Below are 23,033 nucleotides of genomic sequence, written 5' to 3'. Positions count from 1 at the left end.
TTTCTACAGATAGATATCCAGCTTTGCCAGAATCATTTGTCAAAGAGACTGTCTCTTCCCCATTTAATGGACTTTATGCCGTTGTCAAAGATAAGCTGTCCATGGGTGGGTGGGTTTAGGTCTGGGTTCTCAATTCTGTTCCACTGGTTTATTTGTCCTACCAGTACCAGGCTGTTTTGACTACCGTGGCTATATAAGTAGTTTCTGAGATCAAGCTGTGTGAGGCCTGGTACTTTGTTATTCTTCTTCAGTAATGCTTTACTTATCCTGGGACTCTTTCCTTTCTATATAAAGTTGATGATTAGTTTTTCCATCTTGTTAAAGAATGCTGTTGGAATTTGGATAGGGATTGCATTATATCTACAGATCGCTTTGGAAAGTATTGACAGTTTCACAATGTGATGTCTTCCTATCCATGAGCATGGTATGTTTTCACCTATAACATTTTCAAAGTTTTATCTCTCACTATGGAAAATAAGGTGCCTCCTTCAAAAGCTAGAAATAGAAATAATATATGATCCAGCAATCCTATTCCTAGGAATATATCCTAGAGAAATAAGAACCATCACATGAATTGACATACGCACACCCATGTTCATTACAGCATTATTCACAATAGCAAAAAGATGGAAACAACCTAAGAGTCCATTGACTGATGAATGAATGAACAAATTACGGTACATACACACAATGGAATACTATGCAATGATAAAGAACAATGATGAATCCACGAAACATCTCACAACAAGAATGAATCTGGAGGGCATTATGCTGAGTGAAATAAGTCATTCAAAAAAGGACAAATATTCTATGAGACCACTATTATAAAAACCCAAGAAAAATTTTACCCACAGGAGAAAACAATATTTAATGGTAATGAGGGAGAGAAAGAGAGGGAGGCGAAATCACTAAATAAATAGAGACAAGTGTCAACTTTGGTGAAAGGAAAGACAACACACATTGTAGGCGAAGTCAGTACAACCTGATCAAGGTGAAACCATAGACACTTCCTAGGCACATCCCCTGAGCGACCAAGTTGCTGGGGCTAAGGGCTAGGAACCATGTTCAGAGGATATCTATGTCAATTGACATAACATAGTTCATAAAGAAAATGTTCTACATCCTACTTTGGTGAATAGCATCTGGCATCTTAAAAGTTTGCAAGCAGCCATCTAAGATACATATGTTGGTCCCATCCCATCCAGCAGAAAGGAGAATGAATAAAACCAAAGACACAAGAAAAACATTATTCCAAATGACTAATGGGCCACATGAACCACAGCCTCCACCAGCCCGAGCCGTGAAGAACTAGATGGTGCCCAGTTACCACCACCAACCACTCTGACAAGCATCACAATAGAGGGTCCCAGACAGAGCAGGAGAAAAATGTAGAACAAAATTCAAATTCACAGAAGACCAGGCTTACTGGTCTGACACAGACAGGAGAAACCCCCGAGACTATGGCCCCTGCACACCCTGCTAACTCAAAACTGAAGCCACTCCTGAAGTCCACCTTTCAGCCAAAGATTAGACAGGCCTATAAAACAATAACACACATGAGGAGCAGTGCTTCTTAGTTCAGTCATGTATATGAGACCAAACAAACAACACCTGCCCAAAAGCAAAGATGAGAAGGCAGGCAGGGACAGGGAAACGGTGAATGGACATGGAGAACCCAGGGTAGAAATGGGGAGCGTGCTGACACATTGCGACGATTGCAAGCAATGTCACAAAACAATTTATGCATAAATTTTTGAGTGAGAAACTAATTTGTGCTGTACACTTTCACCCTATGCACAATAAAACTTTTAAAAAAGATTTTATTCATTTGACATCAAATAAAAAACACTCGTATCATGTATATTCTTATTCTACAACACCTAAATATTAGGTGGTTGCTATAGGGTCACTCTGAGCCAGAATCAACTCGATGCCAATGGGTTTGGTTTTTTGGTTTAATTCATGTATATTTTCTGTGTAGGATTGCCACAAATCAAATTGCTTGTTTTAGTTTGTAAAGTCTTTCCTTCCTACCCATTCTCATAGGGGTAAACCCCTTCTCCCCATCTAACTTTCAAGAGATAAATAAATATATGCTGCTATATAAAAGCACTAAGAATGGGAAAATGGGAACTTCCAAATTGAAATAAAATCTAAATAGCCTGCTTTTTTCTTCAGCAAGCTATCAGAAAGTAGATGGAGGAAATATCTGGTGATTTCAGTGATTTCCACAGTGATTTGGGGACTTCAGGAATTTCTCAGAAATTTAAGAGGTAAATTGTGAAATGGCTGACTGTGTGGCTTGAAGAAGTACAAGACCATACCAAAAGAAATTCTTTAAAGATCTGAATTCATCTTCCAAACTTAATTTGTGTCCATTTTGCATATAGAGGGTTGTCCTTTCACCCACCCGAGGAAAATAAAGAGCTGAGGCACAAGCTGTCAGCAGTGACCTAAATAACACAGCAAGAGTCTGATAGACCCAGAAATTATCACCAGATAAAGATTTTAAGAAATGCTGAAATTCACCTCCTGGGGATGGAACTAAAGTTCTTAAAATGATAGAACAGTAAAATTGTAGAGATAAAAGACACTTCAGAAATTATGTCGTAGATGAGGAAACAGAGACTGAGTGTGTTGGACAGTGGAATCAGTAGAAGGCGAAGATGTGTGCACACACTAAAGCAAAGGCACTTCCACTATTTAAAAAAAAAATCACTTGCAAAGGTTAGAATTAAATGGAATTGAGTGTAATTGCAGGGCTTTACCTGCAACAAGCCCAGGTTTCATAAGTCTGGAATTGCTACACCCCTAGCTCCTGTACCCAACTACAAAGAACGTGAGGACAATGAAAGTGGTAATACCGAGAAAGAAATTGGAAAACTCAAAACTAGTGACAACTGTGGGAAAATGAAGAGGTGTGAGGTGCAAAAGCCAAAAACCAAAACCAAACCAAACCCACTACCGTCAAGTTGATTCCCACTCGTAGCAATACTATACTTCAGAGTAGAATTGCCCCTTAGGGTTTCCAAGGCTGTAAATCTTTACCACATCTTTCTCCTGCGGAGTAGCGGGTGGGTTCAAATTGCCAACCTTTTGGTTAGCAGCCCAGCACTTAAACCACCAGGACTCCTTAAAAGCCAAAAAGTTTATAATTACGAGAATAGAAAATTGTAAAATCACATTGTAAACTGCTTTCATGTAATTAAAAAAAAAAAAAAAGTCCTAAGCTATTTTTTTTAAAGAAAATGTTTTAAACTCAGGTTTGTCTTTTTTTTTTTTTTTTTTAACAATTCATATGTTAATTTGATCTACAGCAGCATTAACTACCGCTTCTTTGGAAAAGCAAATTATACTACGGAAAAAATGCTTAGCAAGACTTTTTGTTTTGTTTCTTTGTGGGGGTGGTAGAATTTCTAGACTGTAGGCATCAGAACTCAGCCTCGTTATCTCTTCTGAGCCCTGTGTCCTACCTCTGCTCTGCCTTTAAGTAAAAAAGGCTTCCAAATGGCTCCCACAGCCAGTTGTGGCTGCAGGTGCTCTTCACGACCACAGTAGGGGAGAGCTTGAATTGGGTGGGGTGCTTGAAATGGTAATATTCAATGCCTCCAGGAGCCAGTGTTTGTTGTTGGTGATGAAAATAGTCAAAGGAGGGAAAAACCCAAACGACTTCAAATAAGCCAAAACTTCAAAAGTTTAAACACTCAGAGGCTGGCATTTGAGTTAAGGATCTTTTGCAGGTTGAGCTTTGCTTAATTAATGCCCCACCCCGGCCTTTACCAATAATACATTTAAAAAAAAAAAAGAGAAATCGAAACTGTCTTTTGGAAATCAGATAAGGGGAAAATTAGGTTCATTTAGCTCAGAAGGTGAGGAAGAGGTTTACTAACTTCAAGGGTATAGTATGATCTCAGGAGAGGCTTGGTGGACTTGTCCTAGCAAACATTCAGCACAAGTTAGTCTGAGCTATTTTTATTAATGGCCAGAAGAAATTGGTTTAAATTTTAACAAATAAGAAATACATTCTAGTAAGAACTACTGAAAAAAAGATTGTTTATACAGGAAATACCCATCTCTGCATATTTTAAGAAGTCAGGGAGCCATAGCTGGAGGGGCTGGGGGGCACTGAGCTTCTATTAAGGGTGATGGAAAGATATGGAAACAGACAGTGGTGATCGTTGTACAACGTAATGAATGTAATTAATGTCCCTGAATGGTACATGTAAAAAATGTTGAAATAGAAAATGTTTTAACCAAAACCAAGCGCACTGCTGCGGAGTTCATTCCAACTCGTAGTGACCCTATAGGACAGAGTAGAACTGCCCCATGGGGTCTCCAAGACTGTAATCTTACAGAAGCAGACTGCCACATCTTTCTCCCAAACAGCAGCTGGTTCGAACTGCTGACCCTTCGGTTAGCAGCTGAGTGCTTAACCACTACGTCGTGAGGGCTCACTCCTTTGTGTATGTATATATATTTACCACAATAAAAAATAAAAATAAATTTAAAAAGAATGGATTAGAAGGCAGGAGAATGATTACATTTCTTCCCTAAGTTATATATGTATTTGAGCATATCAAAGCTCATCTCACTTCTGTGATACCTCTAGATTTATTTGAATTATTATTTCAAACTTCTGCTGATATATTTTACACAAGGAAGCAGATGAAAGCTTTCTGTGACTACAAGCTTCTCCTGTTGTTCTAAGAGCAACAGAGGATGGTGAAGTGGGATAAGAAGCCTAGTGGAATGGAGGAAAGGTGCTACAGAACTTAAGAGAGCTGTCTCGGAGCCAAGTAAACAAGAGACACCTGAGAACTGGAGTCAGGCAGGTATCAGGGACTCCACTTCCACCCAGGGCTTCCAACCCTGCTGAGAGTATGCTTTTTCACCCCAGATATGCTGGATCAGAATCCAGAGTTTAACAAGATCCCCAGGTGATTCTTACGTATAATACATTCTCTGAGAGCCAGGGCTCTACTAGTAAGGAGCACTGGTGGTATAGTGGTTACAGTGATGGAAAGGTCATCAGTTTGAAACCACCAGCAGTTCCTCAGGAGAAAGCTGTAGCAGTCTGATTTACAGCCTTGGAAACCCTATAGGACTGATCTCTCTGAGTTAGAATCTACCTGGGGGCAGTGGGTTTGATTTTGGTTTGGCTGTATTAGTGGTTCTCAGAATCGGTCCCTAACCAGCAGAATTAGCATCACCCGGGAACTTGTTAGAAATGCAAATTCTCAGCAGGTGTTCAAACCTAACAAACTGGTTCAAAGCCCTGCTTCCACCAGAGCCTGAGCTGTTCCATCTGAAAGATAAGGAGTTTTGGGAACACTAACTCCGAGGTCAAGATGGTAGCCACTAACCCTAACTGTCCTATATCATACCATCTGAGTCCATGTTAGTAGGACTCTCCCCTCCTCCCCAAGTGACTACCCCTCTCTGCAAAATTCCAAGTTGAGGCAAAAAACGTGGTTCTGAGAGTCTATTCCTTATCAGAAGGGGCCCCTGGGTAGTACAAGCAGTTTGCACTCAACTACTAACCTAGAGATTGGTGGTTCAAAACCCATCGAGTGGCATTGCAGAAAAAAATCCTGACAATCTGCTTCCTTAAAGATTACAGCCAAGAAAACTCTATGGAGCACAATTCTATTCTGTAACACATGGGGATGCCAGGAGTCAGAATCAACTCAGTGAAAATGAGTTTGGGTTTTTGGGTTATGCCTTATCACATTGACCAAAGAATATTTTCCAAACATTTTTCCCTTCTTTGAAGCTACCAGGCTTTCAAAAACCTCAGCAGATGACCTTGTCACTATTTTCCTGAAAAGAATAATGATATCTAATGATATCTTTCAACTGTCAACTCTCCAGAAGACCACCAGAAAAACCTGTTAAGTGAAGCCAAACTCATTAAACTTATTGAAGAAAAAAAGAACACCACCTTGCTAGTCTCAATCAGAAAATTGGGACAGGGTATCTATAGGGAAAACTTGAGTATGCAAAATGAAACACTACGGAGGATCTCTGCCTCACGTGGATCTAAAATGGAGAGAAAATAATAAAGATAAACATCCTAGTGGTTGGAAATTTGTAACTGATCAGCTCTTTCAAGTCAATAAACATGGACCAATAGATGGTACAGTGGTTAAGAGCTCAGCTGCTAACCAAAAAAGTTGGCAGTTCAAATCCACCAGCTGCTTCTTGGAAACCCCATGGGGCAGTTCTACCTCCAACTTGCTATGAGTTGGAGTTTTTTAATTTTTTACCAATCATAAGGGGTGGAGCAAAAAAGTATGTTTAAAGGCCAGGGTGTTAGTCTAGAACCCTCACATAAGAAAACAAATTGAGGGACACAATTTCCCTAATCGTTTCCCATCTTTCTTTGTCCTATCCCCTGGGATTAACCATAAAGAATATGATCAACCAAGAGTGTGACGCAAGGGAGGAGATGAGCTGTTCATCAGGACAGTTCTGCTCCAATCTCCGTGGCTGCATCAATACCACTTATGGCTCCTTTGGTATCCTCCTGTGACTACAGGTGGGAAGCATAAAATTACTCCCAGACGGTACATTAATTAGATTAACTGCAAGTCCACACTGTATCTAAGGCTGTGAATTTGCTCCCTCTTCTATTTCCCAAACCAAATTACGCCCAACTACACTGCCCAATATAGCTCACCAGAGGTTATGCGATGTGATTAAATGGCAAGACTAACATATTCCAATAGTGAATTTCCAACAACGTAAAAATGCCTGAAATTTGCATATGAACTCCCTCCCATTGTGAAATTCACAGAAGAAATTGAAGTTCAAAGACTAAATTCTCTTGCAAGTTAGAGTCCAAATAATTTAAAGTGCAAAAGAATTAAAATCCTTAATTCTTCCTCCCCCAAATCTTATTCTGCTTAAGCTCAGATATTTGGTAGAGTCTGAGTTCTTTCAACTACTACTGCCTGGAATTTTTATCACTGAAATGAGAGTGTTGTCTTCTGTTCCCTCACATTTCATGAATCCAAAGACACACAAAGATGATCACAGCAGCAGCCCCACACCCACGGAACTTAGCAAACAAGACAAATCCCAGCCCCTAAAGAGATCATTCCAGGCAAAACTGTTTCCTGAACACAACACAGTAATGTGGCCAAGGATTAGGGCAGCGAATCAGTGGTATTGAAAGAAGAAGTGTAGTCAGAGAGAAGTGAGTCTCTATTTTAGTCTTGCGAGGATGCCAAGGCACTGATGTCAATTATCTAAAGTTCATGACTGTGAACTTAAGCCCAATTGGCAGAAATTTCTCATTCTCTCTTCTCAGAAGGTGTTAATATGACATTTGAGGGAAAAACCACCTGCATACTATCTCTTCCGGAGAGAGATTACTTGAGACAGTGTAGCCTCCTTAGAATGTTTAGAAATTTACAGTGGTTACAGTATCAGTCAGGAGGTCTTATCTCCATGTCCCTTCCCCTTCAAACCTTGTTTTTTAGTGCCCTGGTGCCACACCAAGTGTGGTGTCTATTTAAAGACTACAGTTTCCTGGGCCAGAAGCCAGTCCAAACTAGTGGCCAGCACAGAGCCTGAATATGCGCCATTTTATGGTTAGTGGTTAGGTAAGGCGATTATTACTCCAGCTAGAGTTTTGGTTAACAGAGCAAAATATAGATTCTGATAAGGTTGCAGTATGGCACTGAAAATTTGGTGACTGACAGGAACTACTTCTCTTATTCCAAATGCTTACCAGAAGAAACCCTAGAAAGAGTGGTTAGTGCTAGCAAGTTATTTCTTACTGGAGTGATCAGGAGATAAATGATCTTAATGAGAGACAATGGAGTATTAGAGTATTAAAGCTGCAAATAAACTCTAGGAAGTAAAAGCATAGGATCTGAGTTGCAGAATGCAGGGATCCAGCTCTTATTCCCACTGACCCTTTCATCCAAAAAATTGTTGTTGGCTAGAGAGCTTCTCATGTGTGGTTAGAACCTGGATAAGGAGGGGGTTTAGCACCATCACCATTGGATCAGAGGCAGAGTAGAGTGTTGGGAGAACACTGGCTCTGGAGGATGGGTGGGGCTTGAGGTAGGGGACAAGTCTTGTTGAAGAGAGAGAAGCTTCTTCTCCCACAGCTTAGCTAAAGGTTAGCCTTCCTGTACCCACTGCCCACCCAGAACCTTTCTTCCACCTTCCTTATCCTCTTCATGGTCTCCTCCTGTGGATGGAAGAGGATGAAAGGTAAGAGAGAATGAATCCTGTTATTTAGGGAAAGGATATAGGATATATGAAGTTAGATTGGGTAAGATAAAGCAAGTGGAGAAAGAGGTAAGCAATGAGGTCAGAAATAAGACGTATTGTTTCCGGTCTGCTTCTGATACTTACTGGGTATGTAAAAAAAAAAAAAAAAACCACAGGTAAATCATTTCATTTCTTTGGACCAGCTATGACGTTAGACTGGAGGTTGTTGGGATTCTCTCCAGCATTAATATCCTGTGGGCGAGGAGCCTCTATCCTCCTGAACCTCATAAGTACTTCTCCTTGTAATCAAATTTGATATTTCAGATATAACTGATTATTCTAGAGACTTTGAAAATCTGGACTGTCAGGTTTCTGAAACGTTTTGCTTTAAAGCCACAATTCAAGCACAGGGAAGGAAAGGGTAGGGAGGCATTTGATTATTTTAAATCACTCCTTTGCTCCTCATATACCGATAGGATGCACTCTTAAAACACTGTTCGGGGAATGTTAGGCTAGATCCAAGTTCCGACCGAAGGTAGTCAATGGTTCCCATATTTCTAATGTTCATTCACGTGGGTTTTTTTTTTTTTATGTTAAAAGAAGAGTGCTTCCCAGAAACAGCCTTTTTTTTTGGGGGGGGGTGGGGGGCTGTTGCTAGGAAATAAATTCAGACACCATAGCATTTAATATAGATCAAGGAATGGAGGAAAATAGACAATCCCCACCGTGATTTCCATTAAAGGAAAACTGTGACCCAAAATAATTTAATTAAGTTTAGCCCATGTCCCACATTAATAGAGAACAGCCATTAAAAGCTAGTGCCAAATTCTTTTAGAATTCTGGCAGGCCCTGCCAGATTAAGCAAGAAAATAATTTATTTCACAGTGATAGGGACCCAGTGGCACCAAGGGCGAGGCAGGTTCCTGGCTAAGTGAGACAATAGTTTTTTCTTAACATGGGTTCAGGCTGTACTGACTCCCAAGTACAGTTTATTGTTCAGGGATGTGCTCACTTTAATAGACCAAGTAGCAAGGAAGCCAATAGGTCCACAGCTTCTTTCAGTGGAAGTAATGAAAAGGAAAGTGGAATTGAAGGACTTGAGTTCATCATTACCCACAGGACTGAAGCGCAGACCCCCAGCCCTTCCTCTACCCCAGCACCTACACAGCTGAGTATGAGGTTCAACCCAAAACTCTACTCATGACTGCAGGACTCCGACTTGGAACATGATCCACTGGACAAGACCAAGAGTCTAAATGAGATAATAACTAGAGTTTTCTCAAGGAAGTGATGGAGAGTTTCAAAAAGAGATTTAGAGAAGGAGGTGGGACATCCTAAGTATAGGAAACCCCAGTTGAGAGTGAAAGGAAAGGTTATAGGGGAACCCCCCAGCAAAGTCCTTAGTCTCTTAGTGACTTTCTTTTAAGACTGAAGGGATAATGCTGTAGCCAATGTTATTTGCTAGAAATCAAACACAGCACAAAAAGAACAATGCTTCCCAGAATGTGTCCTAGTAAGATGCAATGAAAAGAACACGGCATCAGTTCTGTATATTTTTGTCAAAAATAGATAACCTGATTTTAATCATGAAGAAGCACCATAACACCCAGATTGAAGGACATTGTATAAAATAACTGGCTTATAATCTTCAAAAGTGCCAAGGTTATGAAAGTCTAGACTGAGGAGCTGTCCAGACTGAAGGACACTAGAGACATGACAACTAAATCCCAAGGAAGATTCTGAATGCAATCTTTTGCTGTAACAACTTGAGCCAGGTCCGAAGATCAGATGGTAACAATGTATCATTGTTGATTTTCTGATATTGATGGTTGTAATTGTAGTTATGGAGAAGAGTGTTCTCGTTTGTAAGAAATACATACTGAGGTATTCGGAGGTGACAGGGCATTAGGTCAGAAACTTACTCAAGAAAAGATCAGTCCTTTTGCTGTATCTTCAACTTTTTTAATAAGACTGTGCTTGTTTGAACATTTTTTAAAATGAAGGAAAGAAAGAGGGGAGGGGAGAAGAAGGGAAAGGAAAGGAAAAGTAGAAAACCAGCTGTTCCAAGCAATGTAACTACTTTAAAAAATTCAAGGTCAAATTTGAAACTGCTGGCTAAAATGATCATTTCCCTCCCCCAAAGAAAACACCGTGAGATATTTTCAGATGCTGAATATCAAATGTTTATTCTTTAGCTTACTATTACTGCTAAAAATCAATTTGATAAGTGGCTCCCATACAAAAAGTTTTCATTTCACAGAAATTTTGTTCTTTAATGATTGAAATGTCCAGTTTGGGGATAAGGGAGCTGCAGGGACAGAGCTTGGGTAACCAGGCCAGATACACCACACGAAGGCAGTCCTCCCCCGACACAGAAAGCTGCGATCTACCCAGTATACATCTCTGCAAAGCCAGACAAGTTGTCCAAGTCATCTGAAAACAGAGTACACCACACTTGATTCAAATGACAAATTCAGTACTGTACTGTACACATCCACATTACACATACTTAAAATAATATAGGTATGCATAATGGTACATAGGAGCTCACTTTTAACGTAAACTACAGGCAGGCAACTACAAATTTAAAACTACTAAATAACCCCATTTTACCTAAAGTTTAAAATGTTGCATACACATTAGTTACTTCCGAAAACTCGGGCCTGCAGACAGGAAGTGAAGAAAATAGTCCAACTGAGAATAATCACGTTACACGTATTTAAGACTCTTTCCAGCCAAATCATATTCAAAGGGAGCCTATTTTGAAGGCCCAGGGCCAGTTTCTGTGCTGAATGATTTCTAGGCGCGTGGAAGCTTCCTGTTCCCCTGGCAAATCTGTCCTTCTCCGCAGATCATAGAGTCATGGGTGCAGGTCAAGTCACTGTGGTTCCCAAGGTGATTTTAACCTCTGGGGCCAAGAGCATCCAATTGCCCCTGGTTCTGGGGAGTCTCTCAGCCCTTGGAATTCCTCCCAGGTCCAGAGAGCTGCTCCAGGCTCAGGAGGATGGAATTTCTCCATTTTGACCTGTCAAGCCCAGAGGTAGCATGGCTGCGGTTTGGCAGCAACCTCTAGTAGCTACAGCTTTTGTGCTAAACGGGTAAGTGGCTGTACCGCAGGACAACGTTTGACAGCTAAAGATGGTTTTGTTTGTCTGTTTACAGTTTTAATCTGATCTGTAAAAATAGCCTAGCTGGTAATTAATAGCACCATAAACACATAGGTAATGATAGAAAATGGGATAACAATATAAAGTTGTGTTTGATTTTGGGCAATGTTCCCTGCCACTAATGTTACCAAAGTAACCCATTTTAACTGAATTTGGGAAAATAAGACGTATTCTGGGGCAAATGTACTCTTATAGAGAGAACATAGGCAAATTATGTCCATTACGGTATTTGACTGAGCAGCAGAGGGAAAAAAATGTAGAAGTAGCTCCCTTATTCAGAGTGGCTATCAAGTAGTCAGGTCCTTGGGTGGCACAAACAGTTCGTGTTCAACTACTAACCTAAAGGTTGGTGGTTCGAACCCACCCAGTGGTGCTGTGGAAGAAAGGCCTGGAATTCTGCCTTCTTAAAGATTATGGCCGAGAAAACCCTATGGAGCACAGTTCTACTCCATAATATATGGAATCTCCATGAGTCAGAATCAACTCAATGACAATAGGTTTTTGTTTTTTCTGTTAGTCAAGTACTCATGTACAAGTATTTTAGCAGATAAATTTGAGGGCAAGAGAAGGTATTTAAACTGCTGGTGGGGTGGTCGACTGAGGTTTGGAAATATCCGAAGTTGAACAAGAGAGTACTGTGAACTATTGTATTAGGACAGTATAAAACATAATGAAACAGCAATAAAATAGCAACAGTTTTGAAGTACCTCCCTCTACCGTCTGATTAAAAAAGGAATGCTCATCTCTACGGAAAGAAGAGGTAATGTGTTAGTGACATGTGGACAGATGCTGGCCAGGGCTGCCCATTTGCTCTGCAGATTCAGTACCCTTAACATCTTTTAAAGAATTTTGTAGATGTGTTTGTTTTACTGGCTGCTGCTTTCCTAGGAGCAGATATGAAGACAGGGATTCCTCCCCAACGAGGTCTATTTGCTGAGCACACAGGAGCTGGGCTTTCTATACAGCTCTTTTCAAGAAGGTGTTTGTTTTGCGAGAACTCAGCAGTATGGAGGCAGTCTACTGAAATAAATCCCTGTTGACTGATAGAGTCACTGGTTCAGACTGAACAAAACACCAGCAGGCGATGCATGTAGTCAAGTCAGGTCAGACTCTCTGGTCCAGGAAAGGAGATAATCTTGTACTTCAAGTTGTGGGGAGCTGGCCAGTGTGGTTCAGGCCTGGGGGCCAGAGAGTTCCAGGTTAAAGGGCACATCTGTAACAGAATTTTAGAATAAACTCTTAAAAAGCTCTCCATATGCCAATTCTCTTCAAAAGGTTTCCCTTTTCGCTGCCTTGTATAAATACACACACACACACACACGCACACACACGCACCATTGAAACCCTTATTTATGCTTCAAAAACCAGCACCATTTCCACATTTTCTATGAAGTCTTACCCAGCCTGCTATTGACTTCTGTAACAGACATTATTGAAACTCTTCTTTTTGTGATTAATTGTGTAATTCTGACTCTATCATGCTATCCCAACTTAGTCCAAACACATCACCTCTCCAAGACTGTCTTGGGTCTTCTCTCCTCTTTCCCAACACACAGGCTCAACATGGTGTTATTCACATAATAATGATACAGTTAAAATTTGACTTAGATGGAATATTCATTTATTTACTTAATAAACACCTATCGAGCACCTACCTATTCAGCCAAAGGAACGAACAAATCTGTCTTGGAAGAAGTACAACAAGAGTGCTCCTTAGAAGCAAAGACAGCGACACTATGTCTCACGTACTTTGGACATGTTATCAGAAGGGATCAGTCCCTGGAGAAGGACATCATGCTTGGGAAAGTAGAGGGTCATTGAAAAAGAGGAAGACCCTCAACGAGGTGGATTGACACAGTGGCTGCAACAATGGGCTCAAGCATAGCAACAGTTGTGAGATGGCACAGGACTGAGCAGTGTTTCGTTCTGTTGTGCAAAATGTCACTGTAAGTTGGGACTGACTTGATGGAACCATTGAGCACCTGCTGTGTGCTAAATCTGTGGCGTCATCAGTTTGGGGACCTAGCATACAGAAATTTCAAGAAGCATATTTTACAGAATTGCTGATTTATGCCCTGCTTGGAATCGGGTGCAATGCTTTCAAAACACAGAAGAGAGACCCTTTCTACCTTTAAGAAACTTACACTGTGATCATTCAGATTATTATTTGTTTAAAACTAATTGTAGGATACATGCTGGGCTCCACAGGTGAGGTAGATTCCACCAGTTCTGCACAAGCTGGCCGTTCTACCACCAGAGCCCAGTGGGGCAATTCTCTGCTTTTCTGCCTCAGGGATTTCTCAGATGACTTCAGAGCCTGCTCATCCCATACCCAGGGCATAGCACAAGGATGAGGAGAGTTATTGCTCCTAACTGTAACCCCAAACCAGTGAGGCACACAGCCAGTGGCTAAATGCTACACTTCCCACACTTCAGAATAACAATTCCGGGAGGCTCTTAAGCCTCCCATTTATTAAGTCTGTACACATCTCTGAGGTCCCAATGAAACCAAGTCCCTCATGTCCTAGGTCTGAGACCTTCATTTGCCTCTCCTCCTTCCCTGTCTCACTTTCTCTCCTCCCTCACTCTTTCTTCCTAGGACCACCTCCCAAGTATTAAGCCACTTGCACCCAAGTTCCTATCTCAGGTTCTTACATCCAAACGAAGGCAGAATACCTTACTATGAGCACAGAAGTTGAGACAAAATATATTTTTTCAACAGCAAAGAAAGTCATGAAAAACAAGCTCTGGGCCTGTGTCACAGCTTTAGCATTACATCTGGGCAACCGAGAGACTCTCTTGACACTCTGAGCATTGATTTTTCCCATCTAAACAATGATGGATGGACTAAAGGAACGTGTAAGTTCCCTCTCATTCTGTGATTCCGTGGTAATGGAAGCTATGTGTTTCCCTCTTACACAGTCCTTAACCACTAACTGATGACAAAAATAAAGCGAACTTTGCTTCATTAGGTTCTCTGGGTGACTCAACCACTAGCAGAAAGTTTGGTGGTTCAAACCCACCCAGAGGCACCTCAGAAGACAGGCCTGGTGATCTGCTTTTGAAAAGTCACAGCCTTGAAAACCCTATAGAGCAGTTCTACTCTGCACACGCGGGGTCACCATGACTTGGAATCAACTAGATGGCAAATAGCAATAACAACTGCCTCATGACTTCTCTCACATCACTCCAATCCCAAAGCCATAAGACTTACAGATTTTTTTCCACTAGGGATGTTTCAGACTTTTTAGATGTTCCCCAACCTGATAGCACGCAATAGAAAAGTTCTCTCAACAGAAAAGTTCAAATTTCTACCTTATTGAAATGCTACTGAGGTTATTTAAGCTCTCTAAATTTGCATTCTCTTTGCATCAAATGTTATGGATTGAATTGTATCCCCCAAAAAGATATGTTGAAGTCCTAACTCCTATACCTGTGAATGTGACCTTATTTGGAAATACGGTCTTTGAAGATGTTATCAGTTAGTTTTACATCAGGTCATACCCCAGTGGGGTGGATCCTGATTCAATATATGTACTGTCCTTAGAAAAGAGCAGACAGAGAGATACACAGAGGGAAGAATGCCATGTGAAAAAGTACCTACAAACCAACAACACCAGGGGCTACCAGAAGCTGGAGAAACACAAAAGGTTCTTCCTCTAGAGCCTTCAAAGAGGGCATGGCCCTACTGATACTCTAATCTTGGACTCCCAGCCCCCACACTGTAAAGAAATAGATTTCTATTCTTATAAGACACCCACTTGTGGTATCTTGATATGGCATCCCTAGGAAACTAGTACATCAAAATAATTAAATACCTTTACCAATTTCCTCTTCATTCCAGCCCAGATCTCTCTTCCAAGTTTCAGCCAAAATCTCCATACATACATGCATCCCACCACAACAGTTTTCACTTAAATGATGCTCAATAAATGTTCATTGTCTACCGTAATGTACCTTTCAATGTGTAAGACTTAGAATCATCACAATTTTTGAAACAGCAAGGGAGAAATTGCCTTGATACAATAGTGGTTTATAATCATATTTTTTGTTTGTACTACAGGAAGCATAAATTCAGTTAAAGTGAATATCCAGATTTTTGCAGGAAAAAAAATAAAATTAGGCCTAAGAGATATTTTCACTTCCTTTAAAATAAAATTTAAAAAAAATTAAAATTTCAGGCATAACATGGAGACCACCATCCCCCACACACATCCACACTGCTGACCAAACCCCCAAGGGGAGCCATACCTCTGGGTCCAGGTATTTTAGCTGTGTTCACTGCCGCCATGGACATGTATTCACTGTTAGGTTCATGCACAATGGACTGATACTTCTGAAAGAAAAAACGCCAGAAATGTGGTTTGTCATCTGTCTGTCTCATCTCCATCCCTGGTTTTTTCTGTTTTCTATTCTTTCTTGGAAGTGGTGTGTGTCTCATCTCCATCCCTGGTTTTTTCTGTTTTCTATTCTTTCTTGGAAGTGGTATGTGACAAAAGCATTAAAACGTGACTTAGGCTCCTGACTTTAGGCTAAATAGAACATTTCTGGAAAGAGCTTTAAATAACAAGAGCTTTCTGCTGAACTTCCTCCTCATTTTTACCTTTATGTTCCTTCCCCAATAGACATGAGTCATGGACCCTATCTTACTCTCTTTTTTCTTTACCTGTCTTTTCAGATTCGAGTTTGGCACAGACAGACATACTGTCTGGCCAATGAGCACACTGTGGATATACTTGAATATTAACACACTTGCATAACATGGCAGATTGACAAATTATTTGATTGAGAACCTAGAATGTGAAAGAAAGGAGCCCTGGTGGTGCAGTGGTTAAAGCACTTGGCTGCTAACCAAAAGGTCAGTGGTTCAAATCCACCAGCCACTCGTCAGGAGAAAGACATGGCAGTCTGCTTTGTAAAGGTGTACAGCCTCGGAAACCAACCAGGACACTTTTATTCTGTCTTACAGAGTCACTAAGAGTCAGAATCAACTCCACAGCCGTGGGTTTTTGGTTTAATATAAGAGATTAAAAAGAATATTCTCCAGGACAGAGAGGTTATTGTTGTTGTTGTATTGCTGTTTTATCTTTCTGAGTAGGTTTTCTGTGGTTTTCTTTAAAAGCAAGGGGTATAAGCATTTATCATGTGAAAAAAAAGGGCAATTTCTTTCTCAGCTGCTCATGGCAGCTTGTACAACTTTTTCACTGATTGTTTTTATCTTACCAGTTGAGTGAAACTTACAGCTAATTGTTTCATCTTTGCCTTGACTCTTAGGAAGCTTAGATTCAAATTTACAGCCCACCTATAATAACTTTTAAAAATTATAGCCATCTCTTTTTATGCTTTGACCTCCCTCTTTATCGTTTAAAAATAACAATAATAACATATCTTACTGTTGGCCATGCAGTCCTTTTGGCAGTGAAATGATCTATAAAATAAATAATTAAGCTTCCATTCCAAAGTATTATTTACTAGGTGTATCTTAAAAAAAAAAATCTTAGGGAAAAGGAATTGGCTACCTGGTGATCCCATGACTTTGGCATGGGCAATGTGTACTTTTAATGAGGAAGCAATCATTGATATTCTTCAGAAAGAAGAAGCAAGAAAAAATAGAATTTGCTTACCTTTTTTGTAAGCCAACAAATAAATATACATCCAAAAATGTAGAGTACAACAGAAGCTGCACATATGATGGGCAACCAGAGCTTCAGTTGGCAGCAAAGCTGTGATTCTGGGTTGGAAAAAAAGGTAAGAAAAAAAATCTGAGAATCACATTTCCTTTTTCAGTGCTGAATCACAAATCTCTTACCAAGTTTAGAAGTTATTTAATCAAATGGAGATTTTCTTCATTACAGTAATGTTCTTCAATAAATGGTAACTAGCATCATCATCTTAGTATTACAGCAAGCTGCCAGAAACTAAAACCTAAAAGACTCTATGTTTCCACTCTATACACTTCTGTGTACGTGTGTATTTAGAAATGGGGTTAATAGAAAGCAATTTTCTGTCTCCATTTTTGCAAACCAGTAAGTAGGAAAAATATTATTATGTTTCAATCATCTCACTCCATTACACAACCCCAGCACAAATCCAAAATTATAAACCTTAGGTGAACAGAGGAAAAAGCCATTAAGCCATGGGTTTGTGTATTTGTCTTAATTTCTTTTTCTGATTTTTATGGGGATATGTGTTTTAAAAACAGCACGAGTTATTTCTAACTCAGCAGTCTCTATGATTAAACTGGATATTAGTTACTAACAATAATTATTAGTAATAAATTGTCCCTTGCATAGTTGTATCATAAATGATTGCCTTTAACTGCACCCAAATGAACTCCGACATAAAACCCACCACCATCGAGTCAATTCCAACTTGTAGCCACCCTATAGGACAGAGTAGAAGTCTCACTTGGGTTTCCAAGACTGTGAACCTTTACTGAAGCAGACTGCCACATCTTCCTCCCGCGGAGCAGCTAGTGGGATTGAACCATCGACCTTTGGGTTGGCAGCCAAGCACTTGAACCAGGGCGCCACCGCAGCTCAGACCCCCAACATAAAAGATGCTTATTTGTTTAATTATTTTCATTAGTGATAAAAATTGTCAAAATGTGTGTGTATTCTTAAACTAGGAAGATAAAAGCAATGCCTTACCATAAACATGCAAATATTCTGCACTGAGAGTCTCTACACGATAAGGAGGAGGATCAAAAATTACTAGTTGGCAAAAGTAGTAGCTGGCATGGGAGCTGTTCAAGTTATAGAGAAAAAACGAGACGCTGTTATTGGATAACTGACAGAACTCCAGATTCTTAACGGTGGACACCGTGTTTCCACTTTCCTTCGTTTTGGTGAGCTCGCAGAGTAATTGCCCCCCTTTCAGCAACCGCATTTTAAATTGCTGGATAGTCTCAGGGTGTTTACATATAATTTGCACTCCTCCGTTGTGAAATGCGAACATCTCAGGCTTAGCAGAATCATTTATTTCTCCTGGACAAAAAGAAAGAAAACAAAGCAAAAATGACATTTTAAGAATACATTGCTGTAATAATTATATTTGAATCCAAAAGTAATTTCTTTCTGTAAAGTTACCTCTATTGCACCAAAATGAAAGAACTTAACTTTCAAAAATAAAGAACATGGCAAAAGGTAAGACTGCGCCCTAGAAACCTAACCAGCAACTTGCTTATCATATACGCATATAATAAAAAAAAAAAAAAAAAAACCTCATTGCCTTCAAGTTGATTCTGACCCATAGTGACCCTATAGGAAAGAGTAGAATTGCCCCATAAGGTTTCCAAGAAGTGGCCTGTGGATTCGAACTGCCACACTTTTGGTTAGCAGCCTGAGCTCTTAAGCACTGTGCCACCAGGGCTCCAAATGCATATAAAATATGTAATTTATTAAATACTGTATTAACATACTATGAATCAGACAGATGTGGCCCCTGCCTTTTAGGAGCTTTTATATTTGAGATGGATATTAAAAAAAAAAAAAAAACACGTAGTAATTCTCTACGGAAAGAACAGAGTACTACTCAAATAAATGTAGCAGGGTTGGAATGAGTTCTAATTTCCTTTGGAGAATCAGAGAAATGCCTCTTCGAGGAAGTGACTTTTAAATTCAGACTGAAGGATGAGTAGCACTTAGTCACACAAGGGGAGATTTAAGAAAAGCATGTAGTTTAGGAAAAAAAAAAAAACTTCTAAAGGTACCGTACAGCTTAAACTAAAAACGAATGATTGTATATAAACATATATTTATATTACCCTCTCCTGACGGAGAGCATGGAGCCCTGGTGGCCCACTGGTTAAGAACATGTTTGCTAACCAAAAGGTCAGCAGTTCAAATCCACCAGCTGCTCCTTGGAAACCCTTTGTCTTCCTTTTTTCCTTAATATACAAAATTTCTATCCTGAAATTGGGGGGAAATTATTTGCATGACAGTTTTTTACCCAAGATTTGAAATCTCTGATTTTACTCTTGAGACTACTACATAGCAAGTGTAAAGAGTTTTTACGGAAAAAAATTTCCAGTCCTCCAATGAAATACAAATTCTTTTTTATACTTTTGGTCTATGTCTTTAAGAGATATACTTGTTTTATGTAGTAAACAGGCTATTGTCATTTAGTGTTATATCATAAGCATGATTCTTTTTACATAGTCATCATAATTTTTCTTTTTAATGACCATATAATGTACCATATGTCGATCCATCATAATTTGTTAAACCATTCCATTAATGTTGGATATTGAGGCCATTTTCAACAGTTAGCCTTTATGTAAACACTATGAAAACTGGTCAAATGTTTAAAGATTACTATAACACTCTGTATTTCCATATTTCTTTCTGAAAGCACTAACCAATTTATAAAAGGACAAGCAATATGCAAGAGGGTCCATTTGCCACAATTCTGTTTGTATTAGTTGCCTTAATTTTATTTATGATTCATAACTAATGTTTATTCTTCTGAATACTCTAGGCCTAAAAAAAAAAAAAAAAAAAAAGCCTAGAGGGGATAAATTTTCAGTTTGGGGATTTAATCCTGAACTATAAGGACAAGTGTTCTAATGTTCAGTTCTGGCAGTTCAAATTATTCAAACTAATTCCCATACCGATAACAACCAAATGCTGAACAAAATGTCAAATTATCAGGTTAAATTTGAGGAGGAAGCCAGAACCTAGATAGATGAGCAGAGCTTGGATGCTGCTTTTACGCTGAGAGCTGATCTCCCAAATTCAAACTTTTGCTTTGATATCTCAACTCTCAGAGTCTTTAAAGCGAGGAATCTAATAAGAGATTGTGATTGTTAAAGTTGTGTGTTGACTTGGCTGAGCCATGATTCTCAGTGGTGTGGCAGTCTGCTTAGTCTTAAAGATGTTGACGACTCTGCTTCCAGTAGTAAAGAGGGCAGTGCTAAACCATGGCATAAGGTGGCAATAGAAATATGCAAAATATCACCGTCAATAGATCATGTATTGGTGAAAGGCGAGGCTCTGGGTGATCACATGTGAGATACCATTCTACAATTTTGTTATAATAAGAATTATAAGGAAGCTCGTTAGTTGGTCTTATTTTTACTAGACAAAGAGGTGAAAGAAAGAGATGAGCTCAGGGCTTCAGAGTCAAAGCTCAAGTACAACATATATGACCTCAAAGTTTCCACTTGTGCCTTGAAAGAAAACCTTATTTCTTGTAGTAACAGAGCTGATATTGCTGAAAACCAAACCCAGGGTCTTATCATAAGAGTGGCTGAAATACAATACCAACTCAATTCCCAACCTCAAGTGGTGTCTGAAGTTAAAGCGAGGGTATTGATTGGGAAGAAATGGGATCCTGAAACTTGGGATGGGGGCATGTGGTGGGCAGGTGATCAGGAAGCTGGGGACACTGAGTCCCTAAATGCCTTTGAATCACGCCAGCCAACAAAACCAGCCATCTCACTTTCATCTGAAGAGATTGCTCAATCTTTGTCTGCTAAGCCACCTCCCTCAGTAAAACCATTAGGCCCTCCACACTCACCTGATGAGATCAACCTAGCTGTGTCTAAAGAGTCTTTGTCTGAGTCATTGCATGAGACATCACCTAAAGCAGGTACCTTACAAAATAATGCCAATTGTTCCCAAAGCACACCCCAACCATTTTGACTTCCAGACCTAGGACTAGGCTTACGTCCTAGTGAGCCCCAAAAGATGAAGTACAAAGTGTGACCATGAGGAGGTATGGTACACTCCAAAAGAACTGCTTGACCATTCTAATATGTACAAACAGAAACCTGGGAAATACGTGTGGGAATGGCTATTAAGGGTGTGGGATAACAGTCCAAGGAACATAAAGACGGGTCAGTCTGAGTTTGTTGATATTGGTCTACTAAGCCTAGATTTTTCATTCAGTGTTTCAGCTCAAGAAGTTAGGAAAGGATCTAATTATTTGGTTGGGTTGCTGAGGCATGGATTATGCAGTGGCCTACACTAAATCGAGCTGAAGTACCAGACCTGCCTTGGTATACTGCAGAAGAAGGTATCCAAAAATGCAGGGAAATTGGCATGTGAGAGTGGATTTTTCAGCTTAGACCCACAGACCCACACGTGGAGTGCCCAGAGGAAACACCTTTTTCCACAACAGCGAAGAACAAATTTGTGAAGGGAGGCCCAGCATCTTTAAAGACTGCTGTGATTGCTATTTTATGTAAGTTAGATTTCACAGTGGGAACCGCCCTAACTGAATTAAAACACCTAACTACAGTGGGGCTGATTGGACCCTGTGGTAGTAGGGGCTAAGTGGCAACACTCAATCAACAAAGACAATATGGGCATGGTTACTGTAATGGACAACAAAATTAAAACTGTAATCAGAGTCGTCTGACTTGTATGGGCTTATGGTGTTGACTACTTTGTCACGGTGTCCCTAGGAGTGAAACAGATAGGAAATCTACTGAATGTTTACTTGATCTGTGCAAATGGAAGAATCCTAGGTCAAGTGAACAGCAGTCTAACTTGAACTGCCAAAATAGAGAGTCATGGCCCCTCAATCAATTCCCAGACTTCAGCAAGTTTAAAGGCCTACAATGCCTAGAATGATTGGTAGGCTGTGTCCCTTTGAAGAAGGACATCACTACACTGCCAAAAATTTATACTGTTAATCTTTCTCCTCCTGTTACCTGTTGCCGTCAAGTCAATTCTGACTCATAGTGACCCTATGGGACAGAGTAGAACTGCCCCATAGAGTTTTTAAGGAGCACCTGGGGGATTTGAACTGCCGACCTTTTGGTTAGCAGCTGTAGCACTTAACCACTACACCACCAGGGTCTCCATCTTTCTCCTAGCCTTCCCCAAAGGGATCTACAGCTTTTTACTAGAGTGACAGTTGACTGAGGAAAAGAAAATAATCAGACTTTTAGGGAATGATTAGATACTGCCTCTGAACTGACATTAATTCCAGGAGACCCAAAATGTCACTGGCCCACCAGTCAGAGTGGGGGCATATGGATGTCAGGTTATTAATGGAGTCGTAGCTCATGTCCATCTCACAGAAGGTCCAGTGGGTCCCCAAACCCATCCTGCAGTGATTTCCCCATTTCCGGACTGCATAATTGGAATAGACATACTCAACAACCGGCAGAACCCTCACATTGGATCACCTTCCACCTCAGTGAAATTTCTACGAGTTCAGCAGTGTGGGGCATGTCGAGATAGCCTTTCTAAAGTGAAGGATAATTTATTGTATCTGGCCCCTCCCACAACTAAAAAGAAGGCACAACACCTAGTGGACCTCTTTGGATTTTGGAGGCAACATATCCCTCATTGGGTGTGCTACTCAGGCCTAGTTTTCAAGCGACTCAAAAAGCTGTTAGTTTTGAGTGGGGCCCAGACCAAGAGAAAGCTCTGAGACATGTGCAGGCTGCTGTGCAAGTGGCTCTGCCACTTGGGCCATATGATTCAGATGATCCAATGGTGCCTGAAGTGTCAGTGGCAGATATAGGTACTATCTGAAGTCTTTGGCAGGTCCCTATTGGTGAATCACAGTGCAGGCCCTCAGGATTTTGGAGCAAAGCCCTGCCATCCTCTGCAGATAACTACTCTCCTTTTGAGAAAATTATCAAAACGCATATGTACTCTTAAACCAGGAAGATAAAAGCAATGC

The 23,033-nt window shown here is 40.2% G+C and overlaps 1 protein-coding gene across 3 annotated transcripts in view; it reads right to left on the bottom strand.

Moving 5' to 3' along the window:
* Positions 1-10,397: 10,397 nt before the first annotated feature.
* Positions 10,398-23,033, bottom strand: part of ICOS (inducible T cell costimulator) — a 28,436-nt gene continuing 15,800 nt past the window's right edge. For all 3 annotated transcript variants that reach the window (XM_049887938.1, XM_049887936.1, XM_049887939.1), the window contains 4 exons: positions 18,044-18,379; positions 17,018-17,124; positions 15,645-15,729; positions 10,398-12,606 (listed from right to left, as the gene is read on the bottom strand). In XM_049887938.1, coding sequence (XP_049743895.1) covers positions 12,566-12,606; positions 15,645-15,729; positions 17,018-17,124; positions 18,044-18,379 — 569 coding nt within the window. In that variant the 3' untranslated portion in view covers positions 10,398-12,565. The remainder of the gene's footprint in view (positions 12,607-15,644; positions 15,730-17,017; positions 17,125-18,043; positions 18,380-23,033) is intronic.

The sequence above is a fragment of the Elephas maximus genome, chromosome 6, assembly GCF_024166365.1.
Source record: "Elephas maximus indicus isolate mEleMax1 chromosome 6, mEleMax1 primary haplotype, whole genome shotgun sequence".
NCBI classification, from domain to species: domain Eukaryota; kingdom Metazoa; phylum Chordata; class Mammalia; order Proboscidea; family Elephantidae; genus Elephas; species Elephas maximus.
This window is presented reverse-complemented; position numbering and strand designations above follow the sequence as displayed.